The 26,961-nt window shown below is 52.2% G+C and overlaps 1 protein-coding gene and 1 long non-coding RNA gene across 5 annotated transcripts in view; one reads left to right on the top strand and one right to left on the bottom strand.

Annotated features, from left to right (window-relative positions):
- Window positions 1-26,961, top strand: part of NR6A1 (nuclear receptor subfamily 6 group A member 1) — a 290,975-nt gene that overhangs the window by 62,865 nt on the left and 201,149 nt on the right. For all 4 annotated transcript variants that reach the window (XM_075579388.1, XM_075579387.1, XM_075579384.1 and 1 more), the window contains exon 3: window positions 5,573-5,623. In XM_075579388.1, coding sequence (XP_075435503.1) covers window positions 5,573-5,623 — 51 coding nt within the window. The remainder of the gene's footprint in view (window positions 1-5,572; window positions 5,624-26,961) is intronic.
- Window positions 20,099-26,961, bottom strand: part of LOC142472407 (uncharacterized) — a 21,141-nt gene continuing 14,278 nt past the window's right edge. The window contains exon 2 of the long non-coding RNA XR_012789685.1: window positions 20,099-20,248. This is a non-coding gene — a long non-coding RNA (uncharacterized LOC142472407). The remainder of the gene's footprint in view (window positions 20,249-26,961) is intronic.

Here is a 26,961-nt window from a genome sequence, read left to right as displayed (position 1 = left end):
AAGGGAGAGGGGGATATGAGAGAAACTCACAAATATAAAGGGTTAATATGTGCAGCTTAGAGAGAATGGAGATGGGGATATGATAGAAACTGACACATATATAAAGGGTTAATATGTGCAGCTTAGAGAAGGGAGAGGGGGATATGAGAGAAACTCGCATATATAAAGGGTTAATATGTGCAACTTAGAGAAGGGAGGGGGGATATGAGAGAAACTCACATATATAAAGGGTTAATATGTGCAGCTTAGAGAGAATATAGAGGGGGATATGAGAGAAACTCCCATATATAAAGGGTAATATGTGCAGCTTAGAGAGAATGGAGATGGGGATATGATAGAAACTGACACATATATAAAGGGTTAATATGTGCAGCTTAGAGAAGGGAGAGGGGGATATGAGAGAAACTCGCATATATAAAGGGTTAATATGTGCAACTTAGAGAAGGGAGGGGGGATATGAGAGAAACTCACATATATAAAGGGTTAATATGTGCAGCTTAGAGAGAATATAGAGGGGGATATGAGAGAAACTCCCATATATAAAGGGTTAATATGTGCAGCTTATAGGGGAGAAGGGAGAGGGGGGATATGAGAGAAACTGACACATATATAAAGGGTAATATGTGCAGCTTAGAGAGAATGGAGATGGGGATATGATAGAAACTGACACATATATAAAGGGTTAATATGTGCAGCTTAGAGAAGGGAGAGGGGGATATGAGAGAAACTCGCATATATAAAGGGTTAATATGTGCAACTTAGAGAAGGGAGGGGGGATATGAGAGAAACTCACATATATAAAGGGTTAATATGTGCAGCTTAGAGAGAATATAGAGGGGGATATGAGAGAAACTCCCATATATAAAGGGTTAATATGTGCAGCTTATAGGGGAGAAGGGAGAGGGGGGATATGAGAGAAACTGACACATATATAAAGGGTAATATGTGCAGCTTAGAGAGAATGGAGATGGGGATATGATAGAAACTGACACATATATAAAGGGTTAATATGTGCAGCTTAGAGAAGGGAGAGGGGGATATGAGAGAAACTCACATATATAAAGGGTTAATATGTGCAACTTAGAGGGGAGAAGGCAGAGGGGGGTATGAGAGAAACTCACATATATAAAGGGTTAATATGTGCAGCTTATAGGGGAGAAGGGAGAGGGGGGATATGAGAGAAACTGTCACATATATAAAGGGTTAATATGTGCAGCTTAGTGAGAAGGGAGAGGGGGATATGAGAGAAACTGTCACATATATAAAGGGTTAATATGTGCAGCTTAGAGAAGGGAGAGGGGGATATGCAAGAAACTCACATATATAAAGGGTTAATATGTGCAGCTTAGAGAAGGGAGAGGGGGATATGAGAGAAACTCGCATATATAAAGGGTTAATATGTGCAACTTAGAGAAGGGAGAGGGCAGAGGGGGGTATGAGAGAAACTCACATATATAAAGGGTTAATATGTGCAGCTTATAGGGGAGAAGGGAGAGGGGGATATGAGAGAAACTGTCACATATATAAAGGGTTAATATGTGCAGCTTAGAGAAGGGAGAGGGGGATATGAGAGAAACTCACATGTATAAAGGGTTAATATGAGCAGGAGGGAAGCATATATCAGAGAGAGAGAAGAGCTGGAATAAGAGGTCGTTCTCCAATGCTGGAGGGTGGGAGGTTCAGGAGATGTGAGTCAGTTCTTCACAGAAAGGGTGGTGGATTCATGGCTTCGCCTCCCAGCAGAGGTGGTAGGGCCCAATACAGTAAGGGATTTGACACATGCTTGGGACACGAGGCTATATACATAAGAAAGCCCCGAGGATCAAATTGGGTCTGGGGTATTACAGCAGCTAGAACGAGCAGACACAGGGGGGGAGGCAAGTGGAGTGTCGCCCCCTTACTTCGCCCCAGTAATACCCCGCACTGGGGCTAAACTCCTATCTTCCTACATCCCCCCCAAAAATAAACGCTGACCATATCGCTGTGACTGATTCCTTTCTGCAGTCCTGCTTGGCGCACTGTGTTTTTTGGGGGTGGGGGGTTGAAACTTGGGGGGGGGGGAGTGGAAGATTTGACCTCTGGGAAAGTGCAAGTCCTGTTCCACAATACATAACGTTACGTCCGCTGCGGAGATTTGACCCGTAAAACACGTCCACGGCATTGTGACGCACAGAATTCCCAAACATAACGAGTCTTACACGGGGCACGGTGTCAGAGCCGGTGTTACACTGGGGCGCGGTGTCAGAGCCGGTGTTACACGGGGCGCGGTGTTAGAGCCGGTGTTACACGGGGCGCGGTGTCAGAGCCGGTGTTACACGGGGCGCGGTGTTAGAGCCGGTGTTACACGGGGCGCGGTGTTAGAGCCGGTGTTACACGGGGCGCGGTGTCAGAGCCGGTGTTACATGGGGCGCGGTGTCAGAGCCGGTGTTACACGGGGCGCGGTGTCAGAGCCGGTGTTACACGGGGCGCGGTGTCAGAGCCGGTGTTACACGGGGCGCGCTGTGTTACACGGGGCGCGGTGTCAGAGCCGGTGTTACGCGGGGCGCGCTGTGTTACACGGGGCGCGGTGTCAGAGCCGGTGTTACAGGGGCCGCGGTGTTAGAGCCGGTGTTACGCGGGGCGCGCTGTCAGAGCTGGTGTTACACGGGGCGCGGTGTCAGAGCCGGTGTTACACAGGGCGCGGTGTCAGAGCCGGTGTTACACGGGGCGCGGTGTCAGAGCCGGCGTTACGCGGGGCGCGCTGTCAGAGCCGGTGTTACACGGGGCGCGGTGTCAGAGCCGGTGTTACACGGGGCGCGGTGTCAGAGCCGGTGTTACACGGGGCGCGGTGTCAGAGCCGGTGTTACACAGGGCGCGGTGTCAGAGCCGGTGTTACACGGGGCGCGGTGTCAGAGCCGGTGTTACTTGGGGCGCGGTGTTAGAGCCGGTGTTACACGGGGCGCGGTGTCAGAGCCGGTGTTACACGGGGCGCGGTGTTAGAGCCGGTGTTACACGGGGCGCGGTGTTAGAGCCGGTGTTACATGGGGCGCGGTGTTAGAGCCGGTGTTACACGGGGCGCGGTGTTAGAGCCGGTGTTGCGCGGGGCGCTGTCAGAGCCGGTGTTACATGGGGCGCGGTCAGAGCCGGTGTTACACGGGGCGCGGTGTCAGAGCCGGTGTTACACGGGGCGCTGTCAGAGCCGGTGTTACACGGGGCGCGGTCAGAGCCGATGTTACACGGGGCGCTGTCAGAGCCGGTGTTACACGGGACGCGGTGTCAGAGCCGGTGTTACACGGGGCGCTGTCAGAGCCGGTGTTACACGGGGCGCTGTCAGAGCCGGTGTTACACGGGGCGCTGTCAGAGCCGGTGTTACACGGGGCGGTGTCAGAGCCGGTGTTACACGGGGCGCTGTCAGAGCCGGTGTTACACGGGGCGCGGTGTCAGAGCCGGTGTTACACGGGCGCGGTGTCAGAGCCGGTGTTACACGGGGCGCGGTGTCAGAGCCGGTGTTACACGGGATGCGGTGTCAGAGCCGGTGTTACATGGGGCGCTGTCAGAGCCGGTGTTACACGGGGCGCGGTGTCAGAGCCGGTGTTACACGGGGCGCGGTGTCAGAGCCGGTGTTACACGGGGCGCGGTGTCAGAGCCGGTGTTACACGAGGCGCGGTGTCAGAGCCGGTGTTACACGGGGCGCGGTGTCAGAGCCGGTGTTACACGGGAGGCGGTGTCAGAGCCGGTGTTACGCGGGGCGCGGTGTCAGAGCCGGTGTTACACGGGGCGCTGTCAGAGCCGGTGTTACACGGGGCGCTGTCAGAGCCGGTGTTACACGGGGCGGTGTCAGAGCCGGTGTTACACGGGGCGCGGTGTCAGAGCCGGTGTTACACAGGGCGCGGTGTCAGAGCCGGTGTTACACGGGGGCGCGGTGTCAGAGCCGGTGTTACACGGGGGCGCGGTGTCAGAGCCGGTGTTACGAGGGGGCGCGGTGTCAGAGCCGGTGTTACACGGGGCGCGCTGTCAGTGCCGGTATTACGCGGGGGCGCGGTGTCAGAGCCGGTGTTACACAGGGCGCGGTGTCAGAGCCGGTTTTACACGGGGCGCGGTGTCAGAGCCGGTGTTACGCGGGGCGCTGTCAGAGCCGGTGTTACGCGGGGCGCTGTCAGAGCCGGTGTTACGCGGGGCGCGGTGTCAGAGCCGGTTTTACACGGGGCGCGGTGTCAGAGCCGGTGTTACACGGGGGCGCTGTCAGAGCCGGTGTTATACGGGACGCGCTGTCAGAGCCGGTGTTACACGGGGGCGCGGTGTCAGAGCCGGTGTTACGCGGGGCGCGCTGTGTTACACGGGGCGCGGTGTCAGAGCCGGTGTTACACGGGGCGCGGTGTCAGAGCCGGTGTTACGCGGGGCGCGCTGTGTTACACGGGGCGCGGTGTCAGAGCCGGTGTTACACGGGACGCGGTGTCAGAGCCGGTGTTACACGGGGGCGCTGTCAGAGCCGGTGTTACACGGGGGCGCTGTCAGAGCCGGTGTTACACGGGGCACGGTGTCAGAGCCGGTGTTACACGGGGCGCGGTGTCAGAGCCGGTGTTACACGGGGCGCGGTGTCAGAGCCGGTGTTACACGGGGCGCGGTGTCAGAGCCGGTGTTACACGGGGCGCGGTGTCAGAGCCGGTGTTACGCGGGGCGCTGTCAGAGCCGGTGTTACACGGGGGCGCTGTCAGAGCCGTTGTTACACGGGATGCGGTGGCAGAGCCGGTGTTACACGGGGCGCTGTCAGAGCCGGTGTTACACGGGGCGGTGTCAGAGCCGGTGTTACACGGGATGCGGTGTCAGAGCCGGTGTTACACGGGGCGGTGTCAGAGCCGGAGTTACACGGGGCGCGGTGTCAGAGCCGGTGTTACACGGGGCGCGGTGCCAGAGCCGGTGTGACACGGGGCGGTGTCAGAGCCGGTGTTACACGGGGGGCGGTGTCAGAGCCGGTGTTACACGGGGCGCGGTGTCAGAGCCGGTGTTACACGGGGCGGTGTCAGAGCCGGTGTTACACGGGGCGGTGTCAGAGCCGGTGTTACACGGGGCGCGGTGTCAGAGCCGGTGTTACACGGGCGCTGTCAGAGCCGGTGTTACACGGGGTGCGGTGTCAGAGCCGGTGTTACACGGGATGGGCTTTCAGAGCCGGTGTTACACGGGGCGGTGTCAGAGCCGGTGTTACACGGGGCGCGGTGTCAGAGCCGGTGTTACACGGGGCGCGGTGTCAGAGCCGGTGTTACACGGGGCGCGGTGTCAGAGCCGGTGTTATATGGTGCTTATTAATACATTGTTTATTACATATAATATAAATATACATATTCCTGGATATTGAAGTGCCTTGTTTCCCTGCGGCTTTTGCACACAAACCCCCTTTGTTTTTGGGGACGGCTGTTTGTTCCTCGCTTTGCAATTCTCTGCGATGCCGGGAAACCCCTTTCTGATACACACTGTGGGTTTGTGCTGCTGTGTCTGCCGCATGCTGTACAGCGCCGTGCATATCTGCAACCGGCCACTGCTAGCAACATAATGTGGCCACGTCCTCTTAAATAATTGGTGGTCTTCTCTTCGGCAGGAAATGTGGCTGATATAACATCGGACGGATTTAAGATGAGTTCGCTGGTCGGTAAGTAAGGCGGTTATCTGTTTATAATGTCTCCTGTGTTATGCAAAAGGCCAACATTTCTGTGTCCGTGGTACTTAACCAGGCCCGTTAGGGTTGCCGTAGACGAGAGGCACTCACCCCTGTAGCGCCTCCGCTGCCGTTGGTCACCAAGGTTTGATATGCATGTGTAGCGTTGGATGTTCAGTGACTGTCAGTGCAGTGCGGGATTCTGGGATATCTGTGTGGGAGAGATGACCGTGACAGGAAATGTAGAAAAGTATATTGTGAAATGATTTGGGGCGTCCTAGGAAAAACACGCGGTTTTCTTAACCCCTTCACTGAGATCTCATGCCGTAAGTTGTACGCAAAGTGTTAAGGGGTGCCCCTGCGTGGGACAGAGTTAAGGGGCCCCCCTGCGTGGAACAGAGTTATGGGGTCCCCCTGCGTGGGACAGAGTTATGGGGTCCCCCTGCGTGAGACAGAGTTATGGGGTCCCCCTGCGTGGGACAGAGTTAAGGGGCCCCCCTGTGTGGAACAGAGTTATGGGGTCCCCCTGCGTGGGACAGAGTTATGGGGTCCCCCTGCGTGGGACAGAGTTATGGGGTCCCCCTGCGTGGGACAGAGTTATGGGGTCCCCCTGCATGGGACAGAGTTATGGGGTCCCCCTGCGTGGGACAGAGTTATGGGGTCCCCCTGCGTGGGACAGAGTTATGGGGTCCCCCTGCGTGGGACAGAGTTATGGGGTCCCCCTGCGTGAGACAGAGTTATGGGGTCCCCCTGCGTGGGACAGAGTTAAGGGGCCCCCCTGCGTGGAACAGAGTTATGGGGTCCCCCTGCGTGGGACAGAGTTATGGGGTCCCCCTGCGTGGGACAGAGTTATGGGGTCCCCCTGCGTGGGACAGAGTTGTGGGGTCCCCCTGCATGGGACAGAGTTATGGGGTCCCCCTGCATGGGACAGAGTTATGGGGTCCCCCTGCGTGAGACAGAGTTATGGGGTCCCCCTGCGTGGGACAGAGTTAAGGGGCCCCCCTGCGTGGAACAGAGTTATGGGGTCCCCCTGTGTGGGACAGAGTTATGGGGTCCCCCTGCGTGGGACAGAGTTATGGGGTCCCCCTGCGTGGGACAGAGTTATGGGGTCCCCCTGCGTGGGACAGAGTTATGGGGTCCCCCTGCGTGGGACAGAGTTATGGGGTCCCCCTGCGTGAGACAGAGTTATGGGGTCCCCCTGCGTGGGACAGAGTTAAGGGGTCCCCCTGCGTGGGACAGAGTTAAGGGGCCCCCCTGCGTGGGACAGAGTTATGGGGTCCCCCTGCGTGGGACAGAGTTATGGGGTCCCCCTGCGTGGGACAGAGTTATGGGGTCCCCCTGCGTGGGACAGAGTTATGGGGTCCCCCTGCATGGGACAGAGTTATGGGGTCCCCCTGCGTGAGACAGAGTTATGGGGTCCCCCTGCGTGGGACAGAGTTATGGGGTCCCCCTGACTGTTAAACTGTTCTGCGATTGTGTGAGATGTTATTAATTGTTTTGATTCAGACCCACGGAGATTGGTGCAGGCCAATTCCGGTGGAGTGATGTCACGCCGCTGTGACATCATGGCATGATATCAACCAAGGGACAGGCTGGGGATTGCGTTATGCTCGGGGTCATTGGCGTTGCCTGGTCTAAATCACTGGGTTGTGATAAAGTCAATATTGTAAATTAGGGATATAGCAAACGCCTCTTCCGTTCTGTATCGTGTACCGCACACCCGATGTGCAGCCCAACAGCACCCTCTTGTGGAGAGATAATAGAACACCATTCTGCTCTGCACATTACATATCAAATTAATAACGGGGATGGATAATCAAATGTCATTTGTTTATATTAGAAAAGAGGCGTCTAAGAGGGGGTATGATAACTATATATACAAATATATTCGGGGACAGTACAAGGAGCTTTCAAAAGGACTTCACCCACGGGCAGTACAAAGGACTCGGGGGCATCCCTTAAGTTTGGAGGAACAGAGATTTCGCCAGCAACAAAGGAAAGGGTTCTTTACAGTAAGGGCAGTTACACTGTGGCATTCATTACCCATGGAGACTGTGATGGCAGATTTATTTATTTATAACAACATTTATATAGCGCTCTTATTGATAGCGCTGTACATTAGTTCTTAAAACAGGTGTGGTTACATTATAGATTTGATTGTAGAGTAATCGTTAAGATGTCTCTGTGGTGGGAACATTATGGTCGGGTTATGGGTTAGGTGCAGCGAGAGCTTGCTTGGTGGGTGGGCAGGGGTGGGAACATTATGGGCAGGTTATGTGTTAGGTGCATTGAGACGTTGGTTGGTGGGCGGGGGGGGGACATTATGGGCAGGTTATGTGTTAGGTGCAGTGACAACTTGCTTGGTGGGTGGGCAGGGGTGGGAACATTATGGGCAGGTTATGTGTTAGGTGCATTGAGACGTTGGTTGGTGGGCGGGGGGGGGACATTATGGGCAGGTTATGTGTTAGGTGCATTGAGACGTTGGTTGGTGGGCGGGGACGACGACATTATGGGCAGGTTATGGGTTAGGTGCAGCGAGAGGTTGGTGGGCAAGGGTGGGAACATTATGGTCGGGTTATGGGTTAGGTGCAGTGAGAGCTTGGTTGGTTGGTGGGTAGGGGTGGGAACATTATGGTCGGGTTATGGGTTAGGTGCAGTGAGAGCTTGGTTGGTTGGTGGGTAGGGGTGGGAACATTATGGTCGGGTTATGGGTTAGGTGCAGTGAGAGCTTGGTTGGTTGGTGGGTAGGGGTGGGAACATTATGGTCGGGTTATGGGTTAGGTGCAGTGAGAGCTTGGTTGGTTGGTGGGTAGGGGTGGGAACATTATGGTCGGGTTATGGGTTAGGTGCAGTGAGAGCTTGGTTGGTTGGTGGGTAGGGGTGGGAACATTATGGTCGGGTTATGGGTTAGGTGCAGTGAGAGCTTGGTTGGTTGGTGGGTAGGGGTGGGAACATTATGGTCGGGTTATGGGTTAGGTGCAGTGAGAGCTTGGTTGGTTGGTGGGCAGGGGGTGGGAACATTATGGTCGGGTTATGGGTTAGGTGCAGTGAGGGGTTGGTTGGTGGGTAGGGGTGGGAACATTATGGTCGGGTTATGGGTTAGGTGCAGTGAGAGCTTGGTTGGTGGGTAGGGGTGGGAACATTATGGTCGGGTTATGGGTTAGGTGCAGTGAGAGCTTGGTTGGTGGGTAGGGGTGGGAACATTATGGTCAGGTTATGGGTTAGGTGCAGTGAGAGCTTGGTTGGTTGGTGGGTAGGGGTGGGAACATTATGGTCGGGTTATGGGTTAGGTGCAGTGAGAGCTTGGTTGGTGGGTAGGGGTGGGAACATTATGGTTGGGTTATGGGTTAGGTGCAGTGAGAGCTTGGTTGGTTGGTGGGTAGGGGTGGGAACATTATGGTCGGGTTATGGGTTAGGTGCAGTGAGAGCTTGGTTGGTTGGTGGGTAGGGGTGGGAACATTATGGTCGGGTTGTGGGTTAGGTGCAGTGAGAGCTTGGTTGGTTGGTGGGTAGGGGTGGGAACATTATGGTCGGGTTATGGGTTAGGTGCAGTGAGAGCTTGGTTGGTTGGTGGGTAGGGGTGGGAATATTATGGTCGGGTTATGGGTTAGGTGCAGTGAGAGCTTGGTTGGTTGGTGGGTAGGGGTGGGAACATTATGGTCGGGTTATGGGTTAGGTGCAGTGAGAGCTTGGTTGGGGTGTAGGGGTGGGAACATTTATGGAATTCACTAGATATCTTTAAAACAAGGTTGGACATCTTTTTAGGAAGGAAAGGTATACAGGGATATATCAAATAAGTAAACATGGGAAGGACGTTGATCCAGGGAATAATTGATTGAAATGATTGGAGTCAGGAAGGAATGAATTTTCCCCCTTATGAGACATATTAGGATAATGTGTCATGGGGTTTCGGGTTTGCCTTCCTCTGGATCAATATAAATACAAATCTACTGTAGGATGAGTTTTTCAGACTAATTTAAATGGGTTGAACTCAATGACGTGTGTTTTAAACTTCATCTACTACGTAACTATGTATGCAACTTTATTCACAACGCGTACACTGGAATTAGCATGATAATAATGCGTGCCTGGTTATAAGAACCCCTTCCGCCCCTGAGGGGTCGCAGCGCAATACGCTGAATGTGTTCTATAATATTGATTGGTTTTTCGTGTTGGCGTACGCAGCGCCGCGCTGTGCACAGACATTTGCCGACCCGAGTCCCCTGCCCCATAGAGCTTACAATCTAATTATTATGCCTGATTAACGGGGATTGTGACAGAAGGGGTTCGAAACGGGTTCTCCCACTTCAAAGATGGCCTCTCAATATTATACATCAGGGGAGATATATTCGTGGTGTACTTGGAAATAAACTAGTTTGCGTCGGGGATTTATTTGACGCCCGCCCAGCTCTCCGGCAAGCGTGCGCCCGCTTGATTAAATGCGGCCACAAGGTGGCAGTGTGACCCTATCAAATTAACACCCCCACGAGGTCTTGCGTGTCTTCCACAGGTCTTCATGCCCCCAATGTAACGCAGGGTCGGAGGGGCCCGCAGGGTGGAACCCCCTAAGCATTGTGGGAGTTGTAGTCTTTTATAATGTTAAAGCTGCTCTATTTCTATCTGAAACTCACAAGCCCTTTATCCCCTGTACCCAATTTTCCTACTTTATCTGCCCATGAAATGTCTGTGAAGTGACTGTATAACCCTGTTCTTTTATTGCAACCAGGTATTTTTATAACTCTGTGCCCAGGACACACTTGGAAACGAGAGGTAACTCTCAATGTATTACTGCCTGGTAACACATTTGTATAAATAAATAATGAAAGGACAGGCCCCAGAATGGATATACCGTTATATTTATTTATTTATAAAAATGTGTTACCTGGAAGTAACACATTGAGAGTTACCTCTCGTTTCCAAGTATGCCCTGGGCACAGAGTTATACAAAATACATGGTTTTATATGGTATACATGTAGTTATATACCACCCACAGTTTACTCAGCACTTTACAAGAGAGACAATACATTACAGGGAATTATAATACAGTAAGTGTAACAAATAAATTAGGCAATAGGATAAGAAATCCGTGCCCTGGAGAGCTTACAATCTAAGTGGTACGTTGGGATAGTTGCAGAGACCGCAGATGAGGGAATAAGGGCAGTAGATGGCAGTGCTTGGACACAATGGTCGGTAGGAGCGACTCTGGGTGGGTGTGGGACAGAAGCCGAGAGTCCAGGCTAATAATGCTTTATTTAAGAGGTGAGTTTTAAGGTGGGGAGAGATGGTGCTTGGGTTATATCGAGTGTGCGGGAGTCCCACAGGTAAGGGGCAGTGAGGGAGAGAGGGTGCTGGGTGTATACGGAGTGTGAGGGAGTCCCACAGGTAAGGGACAGTGAGGGAGAGAGGGTGCTGGATATATACTGAGTGTGAGGGAGTCCCACAGGTAAGGGGCAGTGAGGGAGAGAGGGTGCTGGGTGTATACGGAGTGTGAGGGAGTCCCACAGGTAAGGGGCAGTGAGGGAGAGAGGGTGCTGGGTGTATACGGAGTGTGAGGGAGTCCCACAGGTAAGGGGCAGTGAGTGAGAGCGGGTGCTGGGTGTATACGGAGTGTGAGGGAGTCCCACAGGTAAGGGGCAGTGAGGGAGAGAGGGTGCTGGATATATACTGAGTGTGAGGGAGTCCCACAGGTAAGGGGCAGTGAGGGAGAGAGGGTGCTGGGTGTATACGGAGTGTGAGGGAGTCCCACAGGTAAGGGGCAGTGAGGGAGAGAGGGTGCTGGGTGTATACGGAGTGTGAGGGAGTCCCACAGGTAAGGGGCAGTGAGGGAGAGAGGGTGCTGGGTGTATATGGAGTGTGAGGGAGTCCCACAGGTAAGGGGCAGTGAGGGAGAGAGGGTGCTGGGTGTATACGGAGTGTGAGGGAGTCCCACAGGTAAGGGGCAGTGAGGGAGAGAGGGTGCTGGGTGTATACGGAGTGTGAGGGAGTCCCACAGGTAAGGGGCAGTGAGGGAGAGAGGGTGCTGGGTGTATACGGAGTGTGATTGAGTCCCACAGGTGAGTGAGAGCGGGTGCTGGGTGTATACGGAGTGTGAGGGAGTCCCACAGGTAAGGGGCAGTGAGGGAGAGAGGGTGCTGGGTGTATACGGAGTGTGAGGGAGTCCCACAGGTAAGGGGCAGTGAGGGAGAGAGGGTGCTGGGTGTATACGGAGTGTGAGGGAGTCCCACAGGTAAGGGACAGTGAGGGAGAGAGGGTGCTGGATATATACTGAGTGTGAGGGAGTCCCACAGGTAAGGGGCAGTGAGGGAGAGAGGGTGCTGGGTGTATACGGAGTGTGAGGGAGTCCCACAGGTAAGGGGCAGTGAGGGAGAGAGGGTGCTGGGTGTATACGGAGTGTGAGGGAGTCCCACAGGTAAGGGGCAGTGAGTGAGAGCGGGTGCTGGGTGTATACGGAGTGTGAGGGAGTCCCACAGGTAAGGGGCAGTGAGGGAGAGAGGGTGCTGGATATATACTGAGTGTGAGGGAGTCCCACAGGTAAGGGGCAGTGAGGGAGAGAGGGTGCTGGGTGTATACGGAGTGTGAGGGAGTCCCACAGGTAAGGGGCAGTGAGGGAGAGAGGGTGCTGGGTGTATACGGAGTGTGAGGGAGTCCCACAGGTAAGGGGCAGTGAGGGAGAGAGGGTGCTGGGTGTATATGGAGTGTGAGGGAGTCCCACAGGTAAGGGGCAGTGAGGGAGAGAGGGTGCTGGGTGTATACGGAGTGTGAGGGAGTCCCACAGGTAAGGGGCAGTGAGGGAGAGAGGGTGCTGGGTGTATACGGAGTGTGAGGGAGTCCCACAGGTAAGGGGCAGTGAGGGAGAGAGGGTGCTGGGTGTATACGGAGTGTGATTGAGTCCCACAGGTGAGTGAGAGCGGGTGCTGGGTGTATACGGAGTGTGAGGGAGTCCCACAGGTAAGGGGCAGTGAGGGAGAGAGGGTGCTGGATATATATTGAGTGTGAGGGAGTCCCACAGGTAAGGGGCAGTGAGGGAGAGAGGGTGCTGGGTGTATACGGAGTGTGAGGGAGTCCCACAGGTAAGGGGCAGTGAGGGAGAGAGGGTGCTGGGTGTATACGGAGTGTGAGGGAGTCCCACAGGTAAGGGGCAGTGAGGGAGAGACGGTGCTTGGGTTATACTGAGTGTGAGGGAGTCCCACAGGTAAGGGACAGTGAGGGAGAGAGGGTGCTAGGTATATACTGAGTGTGAGGGAGTTACACAGGTAAGGGGCAGTGAGGGGAAAGGGTTAAGGCGAGAGAGCAGTGGAGATGAAAGGGGTGGAAAGGAGACCGTTATGGGTAGAGCGGTTGAGATGAGCAGGGGAATAACGAGAGATCAGAGCTGATATGCAGGGAGGAGCAGATGAGGGGAGAGCCTTGTACGTGATCCGGAACTTGATGGGAAGTCAGGAGAGGGATTTAAGCAATATCCTGTGTTTTTGTATTTTATTTTTTAAATGAGTGCTGTAGTATTACATAAAATATAATGCATTGTTTTATGTTTTTATTCAACTCTTAATGCCATTTTTTAATAAGTTAATACACTGAGCATCCTGAGATTTCTATAGCAGACTTCAGCCACCTCCCCAGCAGTGCAATATCTTTGCAACACTTTCCCGTTTGTGATCATTGGTTGCCAACTGTAACAATAGATAATTATCAACCTCTTCCAGTCTATATATATTCCCCATGCTGTGCTTAAAAGCTGTGTTAACAGCGAGCATTAGCTTATAAGGGTTCCATGTAAAAATGGATTTCAAGCAAAAGGTGACACGGTGTGCTCATTTACATGTCATTTCCCAGAATCCATTGCTGCAGTGGAAGCCCTGTATGCTGGGTGATGGTGAAAGGCAGGGTTGCAGACCTGTCTAAGACATGTGAATGTGCTCACAAGTGATCTTTTTATTTTATCAATTAAACAAATTCTTTGCCTCTGTGTTTACCAGGGAAGAATCAAGTTCAATAGTAGCGCCGCAGGAGGAAGCCACCACCTCCATATTAATGAACAATTGGTTAACTGAGGAAGAAGTTCATAAGCGACTTGAAAAAATGAAAGTAAATAAGGCACCTGCTCCCGATGGCATACATCCAAGAGTTCTCAAGGAGTTAAGCTCAGTAATAGCAAAACCATTATATTTAATATTCAAGGACTCCATTTCCACAGGCTCAGTACCACAAGATTGGCGTAAAGCAGATGTGGTGCCTATATTTAAAAAGGGAGCTAGATCACAACCGGGAAATTACAGACCTGTAAGCCTGACTTCAATAGTAGGGAAACTACTTGAAGGTTTAATACGGGATAATATTCAGGAATACCTAATGGAAAATAAATTTATTACTAACAGTCAGCATGGATTTATGAAGGATAGATTATGCCAAACCAACCTTATTTGTTTCTTTGAGGAGGTAAGTAGGAATTTAGACCAGGGTAATGCAGTTGATGTGGTCTACTTAGATTTTGCAAAGGCTTTTGATACGGTTTCACACAAGAGGTTGGTGTACAAAATAAAGCAAATTGGACTCAGTAATAATATATGCACCTGGATTGAAAACTGGTTAAAGGACAGACAACAGGGGGTTGTCATAAATGGAACATTTTCAGGTTGCGCTAAAGTCGTGAGTGGAGTACCTCAGGGATCGGTACTGAGACCCCTGCTTTTTAACTTGTTTATTAATGACCTTGAGGTTGGCATCGAGAGCAAAGTCTCCATCTTTGCTGATGATACTAAATTGTGTAAGGTAATAGAATCAGAGCAGGATGTCATTTCTCTCCAGAAGGACTTGGAGAGACTGGAAACGCAGGTAAATGGCAAATGAGGTTTAATACAGATAAATGTAAGGTTATGCATTTGGGATGCAAGAATAAAAAGGCGACTTACAAATTAAATGGAGATATATTGGGGGAATCCTTGATGGAGAAGGATTTAGGAGTGCTTGTAGACAGCAGGCTTAGCAATAGTGCCCAATGTCATGCAGTAGCTGCAAAGGCAAACAAGATCTTATCTTGCATCAAACGGGCAATGGATGGAAGGGAAGTAAACATAATTATGCCCCTTTACAAAGCATTAGTAAGACCACACCTTAAATATGGAGTACAATTTTGGGCACCAATCCTAAGAAAATACATTATGGAACTCGAGAGAGTGCAGAGAAGAGCCACCAAATTAATAAAGGTGATGGACAATCTAACTTATGAGGAGAGGCTAGCTAAATTAGATTTATTTACATTAGAAAAGAGGCGTCTAAAAGGGGATATGATAACTATATACAAATATATATGGGGACAATACAAGGAGCTTTCAAAAGAACTATTCATCCCACGGGCAGTACAAAGGACACGGGGTCATCCCTTAAGGTCGGAGGAAAGGAGATTTCACCAGCAACAAAGGAAAGGGTTCTTTACAGTAAGGGCAGTTAAAATGTGGAATTCATTACCCATGGAGACTGTGATGGCAGATACAATAGATTTGTTCAAAAAAAGGTTGGACATCTTTTTAGATGGGAAAGGTATACAGGGATATACCAAATAAGTATACTTGGGAAGGATGTTGATCCAGGGATTAATCCGATTGCCAATTATTTGAGTCAGGAAGGAATTTATTTTTCCCCTTATGAGATATCATTGGATGATGTGACTCTGGGGTTTTTGTTTCCCTTCCTCTGGATCAATAAGTATAGATATAGGATAAAGTATCTGTTGTCTAGCATAGGTTGAACTTGATGGACCTACTATCTATCTATCTATCTAACCTCCGTGTAATTGGCTCCTTCGAAATATTAAATGGCTGTATAGTAACTGCTTTACTTATTCGTATTGTATGAAGAAAATGAATGTTTGTTTTGTGTCAGGAACAGGTGGTGTTCTGTCTACTTAATGACGGCTCAATAATGACTTTGCAAACACAGCACAGCAGACAGAGCAACTTACCTGGTTTGTGACCTAAAAGACATTAGATGAAGATTGTAAAAACCCACCAAAGCCTTTGTTGTGCGCACAGTCGCACTTACACACGAGCGCTCACGTACGCTCACTCATGCATGGTGCACGCGCTCGTCGTACACGAAAGCTCTCACATGCACATCGCACGCTCACATGCACGGCTCACGCTTGTCACGCGCACGCTTACACGTACGTCACGCTCTCTCACATGCACGGACACGCTGTTGCACGCTCTCATGTCTGCTCCCTGTGCTGAGTCTTTCAGGTTGGCTGGCATTGCAGGGGTTAAGGGCGCCAGAGCTATCGAGATAAACGCAACAGGGGAAAAAACTCACGCAATCTTCAGGCGTTTTTAATGGTACTTTTTATTTCCCGCAAACTCTCTTTACAGCCCCACTAAATATAAATGTATTTCCCAAGCGGCCGGCTTCCGTCAGGAGAAAATGGCGGAGAAGCGTGTGGCTGGGGATATTTTTAGGGAAGAAGGGGTGGGGGGGGGGGTTCGGTTTCATTAACCCTTTCTTTGCCAGAAAATAGCTCTAGCTAGATGTCTCCCCCTCCCCCCCAAAAACATCCCGTGGGTAATAAAAGCCGTCGTCTACAGGCGGGGCTTCTTTCTGCCCCAGCTTTGCCCAGCGCCACCCAAGTTTATTTGCGACCTTTTGGAACAGAGGGGACCCTGGTCAGTGGCTGCAGGTAGAATGAGACACGTTTGGCGGGTGGTGTCGACGCCCGGGGTTGGAGGGGGGGCTTCTGATGGTGGGTTCCGTGGGGTCCTCTGTGGTGAGAGGTCCGCAGTTTGCATTCATTGATCAGTGAGCTGTTCTCAACTAAACCCACCGACAGCAATGAATGTTAAATGCAGCCAATACTTCCGGCACGTGGATTTCCGTGTCACCGATGTCAGGGTGGCACACAGTGTCCCTAATGTCCCTTTGTCACATGGAGGTCACTAATGTCCCTTTGTCACATGGATGTCACTAATGTCCCGTTGTCACATGGAGGTCACTAATGTCCCGTTGTCACATGGAGGTCACTAATGTCCCGTTGTCACATGGAGGTCACTAATGTCCCGTTGTCACATGGAGGTCACTAATGTCCCGTTGTCACATGGAGGTCACTAATGTCCCGTTGTCACATGGAGGTCACTAATGTCCCGTTGTCACATGGAGGTCACTAATGTCCCGTTGTCACATGGAGGTCACTAATGTCCCGTTGTCACATGGAGGTCACTAATGTCCCTTTGCCACATGGATGTCACTAATGTCCCGTTGTCCCATGGAGGTCGCGGACGTCACTTTGTCACACGGACTTCCCAGGCACAGGTATCACTGTGTCTCGTGGATTTCAGTGCCACGGATCAGTGACAGCGTTGGCTTGTTTCGGTTTTGTCGCCCCCCTCATTGCTAAGCGCGGGGGTCTCCTGCTACTTCCCAGCGTCATTTCCTTCCGACGACAAATTCAGTCACCGGTAATGTAACACTTTTACACACTCGTGCGCTGCTGACTCTGCCACGCTCACCTCACACTTACATTGACCTGCCTGCGGCAGCACTACAATTCCATTACCAAGAGCAGACGCACCATTTCCTGCAGACCTGCGGACTGACAAACAGTCTGATCATCAACAGCGATGACACACAGCTTGTGGAAACCCGTCGCTATGCGAAGGCAATGCTACCCGTGGGTCAGTGTGCGCGCGGGGCCACGCTCGGCAGAGGACGGCTTCACGTAGCGCCGGCACATCGGGGCGGCTGGTGTAGAACGAGGCATGAATGGGGAGCCTTGTTCCTGCTGCCCCTAATTACCCTGGGATGTGAAGGAACTCGCCCCTAATTATACTCGTCTTGGAATGGGGATGTAATTAGGGGAATGTGGGGCCGCCGGTTACACATCCGAAACCCGATCTTCCTGTTTGCGAAGAGATCCGACCTGAGAAACGCGAGGGGGGTGGGGGGGAGGGGAGAGAGATGGAGTGTCCCCTCTCCCCTCCCATCTTCCTTCCCCCCCTCCCCCCTCGCTGTGCAGTAATACTCTGCATCGCTGTACGGTAATACTCGATCGCTATACACCGCGGCAGGCAGAACTTTGAAGGGATCCATGACGAGAAGCAAAAAATTACGCACGGAGTGCTCATTTGCATGTCATTACCCAGAATCCCTTGCTGCAGTGGCAAGCGCTGTGGGATGATGAGGCGATGAAGGTTCTTCCTCATTGCTGTACATTTTATCTCACGGTGACACCAACAGGATGTTTTGTGGCATAACCCTCGGAGGGCCGGGGGGGAGGGGGAGTGGGGGCAGGCAGGCCAGTGCGGTCATGTGACCACGGCGGCCCTTCGCCCCAGGAACGCAGGGCGCGATCTAACCTGAAAATGCAGTTTTCCTCGGGGCGTGACGTGGCCACTGCCAGACCCCGTGACTTAGTGACACCAAAGGGTTAAATCTGGGTGATTTATGAAGTAAGATCCCGTATCTGCCGGTAAATCCTTTTTGAAAATAAGCTGGGATTTAGGAGTCGTTAAAACGACTTACGCAGCCGTCGTTCGCCAACCCGAAGCTGCGAGGGGCACATAGAACCGCCTGCAAACAGTCTTATCCCAGCATAAATGCAGTTACGGTGGTTCAATCTTGCTATGTGCTAACAGTCGCAAACTGCTTTGCGGGCGCACGGAAATCTCACTTTACATTGCACCGGGCGCACCTATTCCGGAAATGTCCCAACCTACACCATTAACGGCACGCAGATAGTAATGGCGCGCCTGGAAGAGAAAATCTTTGAACTTTTGGGCGCCCCCCCTCCCCCCAAAACCACGTGCGTCAAAATCCTGCACCAAGTTCAACGCGGCGTAAACGCGCGTCCTTTTCGCAGCACGGCTATTCTAGATAATATTGCGCTAAATGTATATTTATCAACTAGCTGCAAATAAAAAGACTCCTAATTCTGTTTGAATTGAACCAATCTGGTATTTCACACGCCGCACCAACCATCATTTTCCTACAACGCCGTGTGGATAAGTCATGTCACGCCCGTCACGCCTGTCACGCCGTGCCCGTTTTAGGAAGGTCTATAGTCCTTTCTAGCACTCTCATTATACGGCAATGTAAATGGTAAAATATAATCTCGGTACATAGACGAGGGATCCCCCTACATTGGGCCGGCGTGATGGCGGTGCCACCGCGCCGAGCTCCGCGGTTACAGAGACCCCGTGCCTCTTCCCCACAACAATGAAGCTGATGGTCGGGGGGGGGGGGGAGGAGAGCGCGGGGGGCCTTTGTAGCGCTCTCGCCTTCCCCTACGCCATCCCTTGCTGTCGCCATCCCCCCTCCTGGCGTCGCCACCTCAAATGGTGTCACGTTGCCATGACCACGGGACGCCGCTCGGCGTCTCGTGATCATGGTTAACGCAACACAGAGCGCCGCAATTTTCCCTTCCAGACCTGACCATTAGCGGGACCCTCTTAACAAAGCAAACGTTGACCAATTCCATCACACCTTTTATAACGGGCGTCCATCCACCAACATACATTACTTCCACCCGCTCTTACCTATGGAACCTGTACAAACGGCGTTTATCGGTCGGAACCATGTGGATTTAGACGAATGTCGACGTTTTCTTGTTAATATAGTTTTTTCTTCCTCTCTCTCCTTGTTGTTGGGGTGGGCACCGTGCAGGTGACGGCCTCAGGGTACAGTCAACGGTCGATGGTTTTATTTGTTTACATTTGCCAAAAACTCACCGACAGCGTTGAATGTTCTCTGAAGCCATCAGGGGCCCCGGCGAGGCGGGGGAAGGGCCTCCGGCGGCTGCCGTGTCAGGGGAGCGGAAACTCGGCTGAGATCGGCACATTCCGGGCTGGGATGAGGTCATCCAACCATTTAGATTAGGGTAACTGGAGGCACTCGCCCGTATAAACGCCCGAACCAGTTCTCTGACTGACAGGGTTAACATCTAATAAATACTCTATTTAATCATTCAATAGCCTGACTGAGCTGCCTAACTACACGTGTGCGTTCTATATAACGTGTGTACACACACACACACACACACACACACACACACTCAAGCTCCGCAGCCCTCCCTGCTAGGTATCCGATGTAACAAAGGGTTATTGCATCAATCTAACATCAGCGGGGAAGTACTGGAAATAATGGAGCAACGTTTCGGATCTCCCGGTCCTTTGACAAGCCCCTATCGGGAGATCCGAAACGTTGCTCCATTTTTCCTGTACTTCCCCCCCTGATGTTAGATTGATGCATTAACCCTTTGTTACATCGGATACCTAGCAGGCAGCGCTGCGGATCTGTTTCCTGTCTATCTATCGTTGTCGCTGGGTGGGGATCCCGGCTGCACCGCTAGCACCCTGCTGCTAAAGATACGTTATCTGTCCTACTCTTGCCCAATTACATTGCCGCGTGTGTGTGTGTCTGTGTGTGTGTGTGTGTTATATACATATATTATTGTGTGTGTGATGCTATAAGTCCGCTTATGGGGCTAGTTAGCAGCACGCAGTGTTTATGGGCTGGTCGTTGGGGTAAAATGTCGTGGTTTTGGTGCGTTTTAGGGTTCGATGATCTGGAAGTCACTCTGGCAGGGATTTCCCGGTGCTCACTGCCGCGCTGTCTCTGTAGCCGCCACGACTCTGGCACTGTGAATATAACGAGAAGGGTAGATGTGTGTTAATCACGGCGAGATGGCCGGCGTGTGTCCGATCCAGGACAGAGGTACACACGGGGATAGTCACAGGGCATACAGCGCTGTGGGAGGGGCTTCAGTTAACCACTTCATTACCAGATACTCCTTATTATACATTGCTGCTTCCGCTTGAGGGGACACACCTCTCTCTGCCCTAAGGAGCTAGCAATCTAATGGCTTAACACCCGAAGCACAAGGAGCTGGAGTGACTTGAGGCCAGCACCTCCTGTGCCCTCCTAGGAGCGGTGAGGGGCGTTGGCGTGGGTTTACCCTGCTCGTGCCTGACGCAGCTCTCCCTGCGTCTGCCCCCTAACTTCCCCGTGGAACAGACTGCTCTCCGTGACCGGGAGAAACCGGCAGTGCCGGCATACACCGAACCTAAAGCCGCCCTGGGATTCCAGCTCCTGTTATCCTAGGAAGCAGATGGACCGGAAGATGCAGACGTCTGCACAAACCTCGGAGAGAGAGCGCACAGTGAGTGCGGGACACTGCCTAGCGCTACTGCTAGCTCTGCCCGGTCTGCCCCCAGCACAACTGTGGGTGTGCATATATTTATATACACATATACACATACACACACGTGTGCGTGTGTGTGTATATTATATAAACAAATGGCATATCCAACACAACCCTAAGGGCCGTTATCTGACACCTGAATGTGTTATCCAACGCTCACCGCCGCTAATTAACATGGGACTCACTTTACATCGGTGTCACTATCCAACGCTACTTCCAGAACGGGCTCCGGTGGATAACCGAGGACCGCCTGTGTGTGTGTGTGTTTATATATATATATATATATATATATATATTTGTGTGTGTACACACACACACACACACACACACACGTGCACTCGGGTCTTATACGTAAATGAGTGACTTTACATTCTACATCGTGTTTTGGGTCTCGCCGGAACCTTATTGAAGCCCCACGTGAGCTCCGAAACGTTGAGTAAAAGTCACTGCTTTCCGTTTAATACCCGGGAGTGCCCGATTTCTTCCGGTCGCCCTCGGGAGCCCCCAGGCACATTACCGAGTCGCTGCTTTGGGACCGCCGACCTGCCCGGTCGGAAATGAGGGAGACCCGTGGCGTGTTCACTCTGCGGGCGGCGCCGCTAACGTCCGGCTGCCCGCACAGGAGTGAAGTGCGTGAGCCTGCAGCGCACAAATCTCAAGTGTCATCGTGGTTTTGTGCGCCGACGTACTGTACGCCAAGTGTGCGGTGCCCCCCCCAAATAAAACGGCGTCAGATTTGACCCTAAATTGAATCTCCGCAGTGTGATTATAGCGTCACCATTTGAAGCACAGCTGCTGTCTCCAGATCCTACCATTTGATGTAAATAATACCAGCAGTGTACGCAGTGCTGAACACGGTCACACGGCAAGCAATGGGGAGGAATGACGGCATAAGGCAGAGATTTTCACCCTAAGAGCTTGCACTCAAGTCAGGGGCGCTCAACTCCAGTCCTCAAAACCCCTCAACAGGTCAGGTTTTCAGGATATCCCTGCTTCAGCACAGGTGGCTCAATTCAGTGGCTGTCGTTGACTGGCCAACTCCAGTCCTCAAGGGCCACCAACAGACCAGGTGTTGTGGATATCCCTGCTTCAGCACAGGTGGCTCAGTCTTTGACTCCACCGTGCTGAAGCAGGGATATCCACAATACCTGGCCTGGTGGTGGCCCTTGCGAACCCCCCTGTTCTAAGTGATCTGACGCAGGTGCAGCCAGCGATGGGGAGCAAAGCAGATAGTAGCGCATTAGTTATCCTTAGCCCCCCGGGGGGGGGGGGGGTACACGGTCACATGGTATTTAACAGGGGGCACAAGGGGGGAAGGGGCCTGCCGGCGATCATTCAATACAAGTGGTCTCCCTTTTTTCTTCTGTTTAAAGGATATTTTCCCGGCCCCGTAATGCTGTTTTGTTTGTGTTTTAATGATTGTTACGGAGGGGGAAGTGCGCCGGCGGGATCTGGACCGGTTTCAGCGCCTACTTATAGAACGACCGTTATGGGTTCCACGTGACGGCCCCTAATGTAAACGAACAAGCCTCCTCAGTCCGAGCCAGAGGGAAAATGTTTAATGATGGAAAAACTCGTAAACCCCCCTTCCCCCCCCCCCCCCCCAACGCCTCAGCGTATGCGCTGGCACCGCGCCAGGGTCGTGTAAGGTGAGGGCTCTTAAGGTGGTGCGGTACCGCAAGAGAACACGTTGGCGGCGGTTTCCGGCGTATAAGCGCACATATCCCGGCACGCGATAGGGGGGGGGGGCGCGAGCCTTTTACATCTCGCCGTTTCTGTTTAACGCAGGGGCTGGAAACGGGCACAGATTCAGGGGTTAACTGGCGGCCGCCGCAATTAAATCCCCACCGTATGTTTTTTCTTCTGCTGCTGGTTTCCTATCCTGCAGAGCTCACAATCTAATATTTCATCTCTCTAACCCCTCTTGCTCTACTCTTTACCCCCCCCCTCTCAACTCCCTTAACCCCCCCTCTCAACTTCCCCTACCTCCCCTCTCAACCCCCCCCTCCCTCCCTAACCCCCCTCTCAACCCCCCTGTCCCTCTACCTCCCCCTTCCCTCTCTACCCCTCTACTTCTCTACTTTCTCTCTCTCCCCTCCCCCCTTTTCTTTTCCTCCTCTCATCCCTTCCTCTTGTGCTCCCCCCTGCCTCCCCCCAGCCAGATGAGGCTTATCTGTCTTCAGCTGCTCTGTGTAGAGGGGTATAAACATTTCTCCTTCCCGCCTCTTTCTCCTCCCCCCCCCCGCTCTCCCCCCCCGCTCTCCCCCCCTTCTCCTCCCCGCCCTTCTCCTCCCCCCCCTTTCTCCCCCCCCCCATTCTCCTCCCCCCCTTCTCCTCCCCCCCTCCTTCTCCTCCCCCCCTCCTTCTCCTCCCCCCCCCCCATTCTCCTCCCCCCATTTCCTCTCATGCCCCCCTCCGCTGAGCTCCTGCCTCCGCATATCTCCAGGGCCGGTGCCAGCTGTCGCTTCCAATAACCGCTCCGGCATTCGCCGACATCACGCGTTACATCACCTCCCCCGTCTGCCCCGCTCCCTGCCCCTTTTTTTTTTTTACACATGCGCCCGGAAAGCGTACACGCCATCCACCGCTTTAATGATGGGCGCCCACTGCCCGCCATGTCTTTACAACGGCTGGCTCCAGCACAGCGCACCCCCGCACCCCGCGGCTCAGAACGTTACAGGACACGGAGGAATTGGGGGGCGCTTTAACACACCCTGCCACCGACGTATGGGATAGAAAGCAAGAGGTTTGTCTGTGAACCGGAGGGAACGTTTGTAAGGGAGAAAGTCTGGAAAGTACAACTAGTTTCTTTTTTTTAAAAATTCAGCTAATGTAGAAACCCCCCCCAAAAAAGGAGCATATCAACACACAAAAAGCCGTAATGAAATGGGGCTTAGCCGGTACCGACACCGCCAGCGAAACCGTCACCGGTCCCACGACCAATATAAAACCAATAGATTGGACTAGTGGTGTTGGCACTTTGTAGCCGCGTGCCATCACTTTCTGTTTATTTTAAGGGATAAATTGGCACACACAATCCCAGCACGCTCAAACGCCCACACCCACCCAAACTTACTATATGTAATGCCACATAGAGAGCCACTGGGCTGTGGCACAGGAATATAGCAAACGCCAGGGGGTGCCCAGTGCTACATCCAAATGACAGAACATACCTCGTAATAATTACAGGAAATAATGCTTCAGTACTAATAATAATGCTAATACTAATAATAATAAAATATGTTTTTTTTAGTTAGATATTTTGGCATAAGCATCATAAGCATCATAAGCCTGCAAATCGTCAAGGTAAACCATAATAAGTGCAGTGTAGGACTGGGCACCCCCTGTCGTTTGTTATTTTTAAGGGATAAAATGGTATATTTTCCATTTTGTTGCAGAAATCCTGCTATTTGACATTCGTCTCTCAAACCCCTCTCTCCTGTGACTGTCTCTTTCCGATCCGAAGCTGGAAAAAGTGTTTTTAATCTATCTCCCCTCACCCCCCCCCCAAGAAATACCCCCCCCCCCCCACTGTTCTGATTTAAAGACCCAGTTAGGAATCCCTTGAAACCGGGACAGCCGCGAACAGTCCGGAAAAAGCGGGCACCGCCGGCAACCTGCAGCGCCTCCGGTAGCCAAAGGGTTAAGACAGCTGCAGATGACAGGAAGTTTGATTTCCTCCCGTGTGAATGTTTAAAGGGCTTGGGTTTGGGGGAAGGGGGTGGGTGGAATTTACGCTCTGGGCATCTGTCCTGCCAGTTGCAACTTTAACCGTTTCAGCACCGGTTCCCCCGTCTGCCACCCCGAGCCGCCGTTTGCTGGGCACCCCTGGGGGCAAGAGGGTATTTAAAAAAGAAATCTGCGTGTTTATTCTGTATTTCTCATTCCGTGTAGCAGCGGGTGTAGAATTATTTTGGCGGAGAGAAAGGGGGTCGCAGGACGGGGGAAATGTCCCCGTGGGGGTTTGGGGGGGGGGGGGGTTCCGTCACGAAAGAGAGGTCAGTCACGCAAGGAAGTGGGAGAGATGATGTTAACCCATTCACTGCCAACGGGGGGAGAGTGGGGTAGCGAGGGGGTTAAAAAACGGCCTGCTCCGTAGAGCCGCAGTGCCCGGCGAGGATTGGGCGGCCGGAGTGGAATGTGGGTCAGGCGAGCGAGCGGGGTGTGATGTGCGCTTGTCTGATCAGCTCAGCGTGCAGGAGGCGAGCGCCGAGCTTTAATTGACCTCGATATTCACTGAGCAGAGAATCAGAAATCAAATGTTACAGCCGCTCGGGTCTGCGCTGGAGGAAGAGAGAGACGCGCAGATGTACAGGAGGGGGATATACACGTGTGTGTGTGTGTGTGTGTGTGTGTCTCTGTATCACATACATACACACTTTTGTAGGAAAAGTTGTGCATGAAACAAAGCAAACATTAATTTGGTCTAAACTACAATAAAAAAATTGCTTTAAATACAGTGAAGTGGTGGAGAAAGATCCCCTCTCCCCCCTCTCTCGCCTCACCCCTCTCTCACTCACCCTCTCCCCTCTCTCTCGCTCACACTCTCCCCTCTCTCTTGCTCACACCTCTCCCCCTCTCTCTCCTCGCTCACCCTCTCCTCTGCTCTTGCTCTCACCCCCCTGTTAATATTCTAGAATCTATTCATCATTTCATTAACTCTAGGTGGCGTGTGTATACATACATATATATATATGTGTGTGTGTGCGCGCGCGCACACACACACACACACACACACACACACACACACACACACACACACACACACACACACACACACACACACACACACACACACACACACACATACACACACACACATATATACCACACACACACACACACACACACATATATATACACACACACACACACACACACACATATATATACACACACACACACACACACATATACACACACACACACACATATATATACACACACACACACACATATATACACACACACACACACATACACACACACACACATATATACGCATGCGCACACACACGCAGACATACACGTCGGTGCGGAAGTTATTCACGAAAGTGTGATAGTACCGATTAGGACGCACAGAAACTGATGACTTCCGCACGATTGACACTATGTCAATTTAATAAATAACCCCCTTAGTGTGTGTGTGTGTGTGTGTGTGTGTGAGAGAGTTCTGTAACAATAAATAGGGGCTGTGACGAAGCCTTGTGTAAGCTCCTGGGCCTAGAGATTCCATTTTAAACCGGACACAGTTATTTTCGTCAGTGGCTGTTATACACCAGACTTCCAATTCCTCAAAGAAACGTTCAAATACTCATACTTTACACATCTCGGAGTGCACCTGAAAGGACGGCAACCAAACTGCGGCGGTGCCTTATTGCCAAGCTTCTTGTAACAACCTCTCTACGGTCTGAAAGTGTAAGCTGTGCGTCTGTGCTGGGGTAAGGGCGGAGCCGTCCTTCCACATACCCCAGGGTTTGGGGTACGTTACATCTGCTTTTTATTACTGTCTCGTCACTAATTAGGAAAGAATGAAGTCGCGATTTCAAAGGCGCCGTGATTAGGGCGGAATCAGAAAGGCGCTCTTAGGAAATCTATAATGGGAACAATTAGGGAATCCCCGAAAATATTCTATATCCGTGATACTCCAAAAGATCTAAGGATGGGCCAGGCGGCAGCAAAAGAGAGCACAGCTCACGGGGAAGATGTGTGTGATATATCTCTCTCTCTCTTCTCTCTCCTCTCTCCCCTCTCTTCTCTCTCCTTCCCCTCTCTTCTCTCTCCTTCCCTTCTCTCCTCTCTCCTTCCCTTCTCTCTCTCTCCTTCCCCTCTCTCTCTCTCCTTCCCTTCTCTCTATCTATCTCTCTCTCTCTTCTCTCTCCTCTCTCCCCTCTCTTCTCTCTCCTTCCCCTCTCTTCTCTCTCCTTCCCTTCTCTCCTCTCTCCTTCCCTTCTCTCTATCTATCTCTCTCTCTCTTCTCTCTCCTCTCTCTTCTCTCTCCTTCCCCTCTCTTTTCTCTCCTTCCCTTGTCTCCTCTCTCCTTCCCTTCTCTCTCTCTCCTTCCCCCCTCTCTCTCTCTTCCCTTCTCTCTATCTATCTCTCTCTCTCTTCTCTCTCCTCTCTCCCCTCTCTTCTCTCTCCTTCCCCTCT

This window comes from Ascaphus truei, chromosome 21, assembly GCF_040206685.1.
Source record: "Ascaphus truei isolate aAscTru1 chromosome 21, aAscTru1.hap1, whole genome shotgun sequence".
Lineage (NCBI taxonomy): Eukaryota > Metazoa > Chordata > Amphibia > Anura > Ascaphidae > Ascaphus > Ascaphus truei.
The sequence above is the reverse complement of the archived record's forward strand: the minus strand, read 5'-3'. Positions and strand labels throughout refer to the sequence as shown.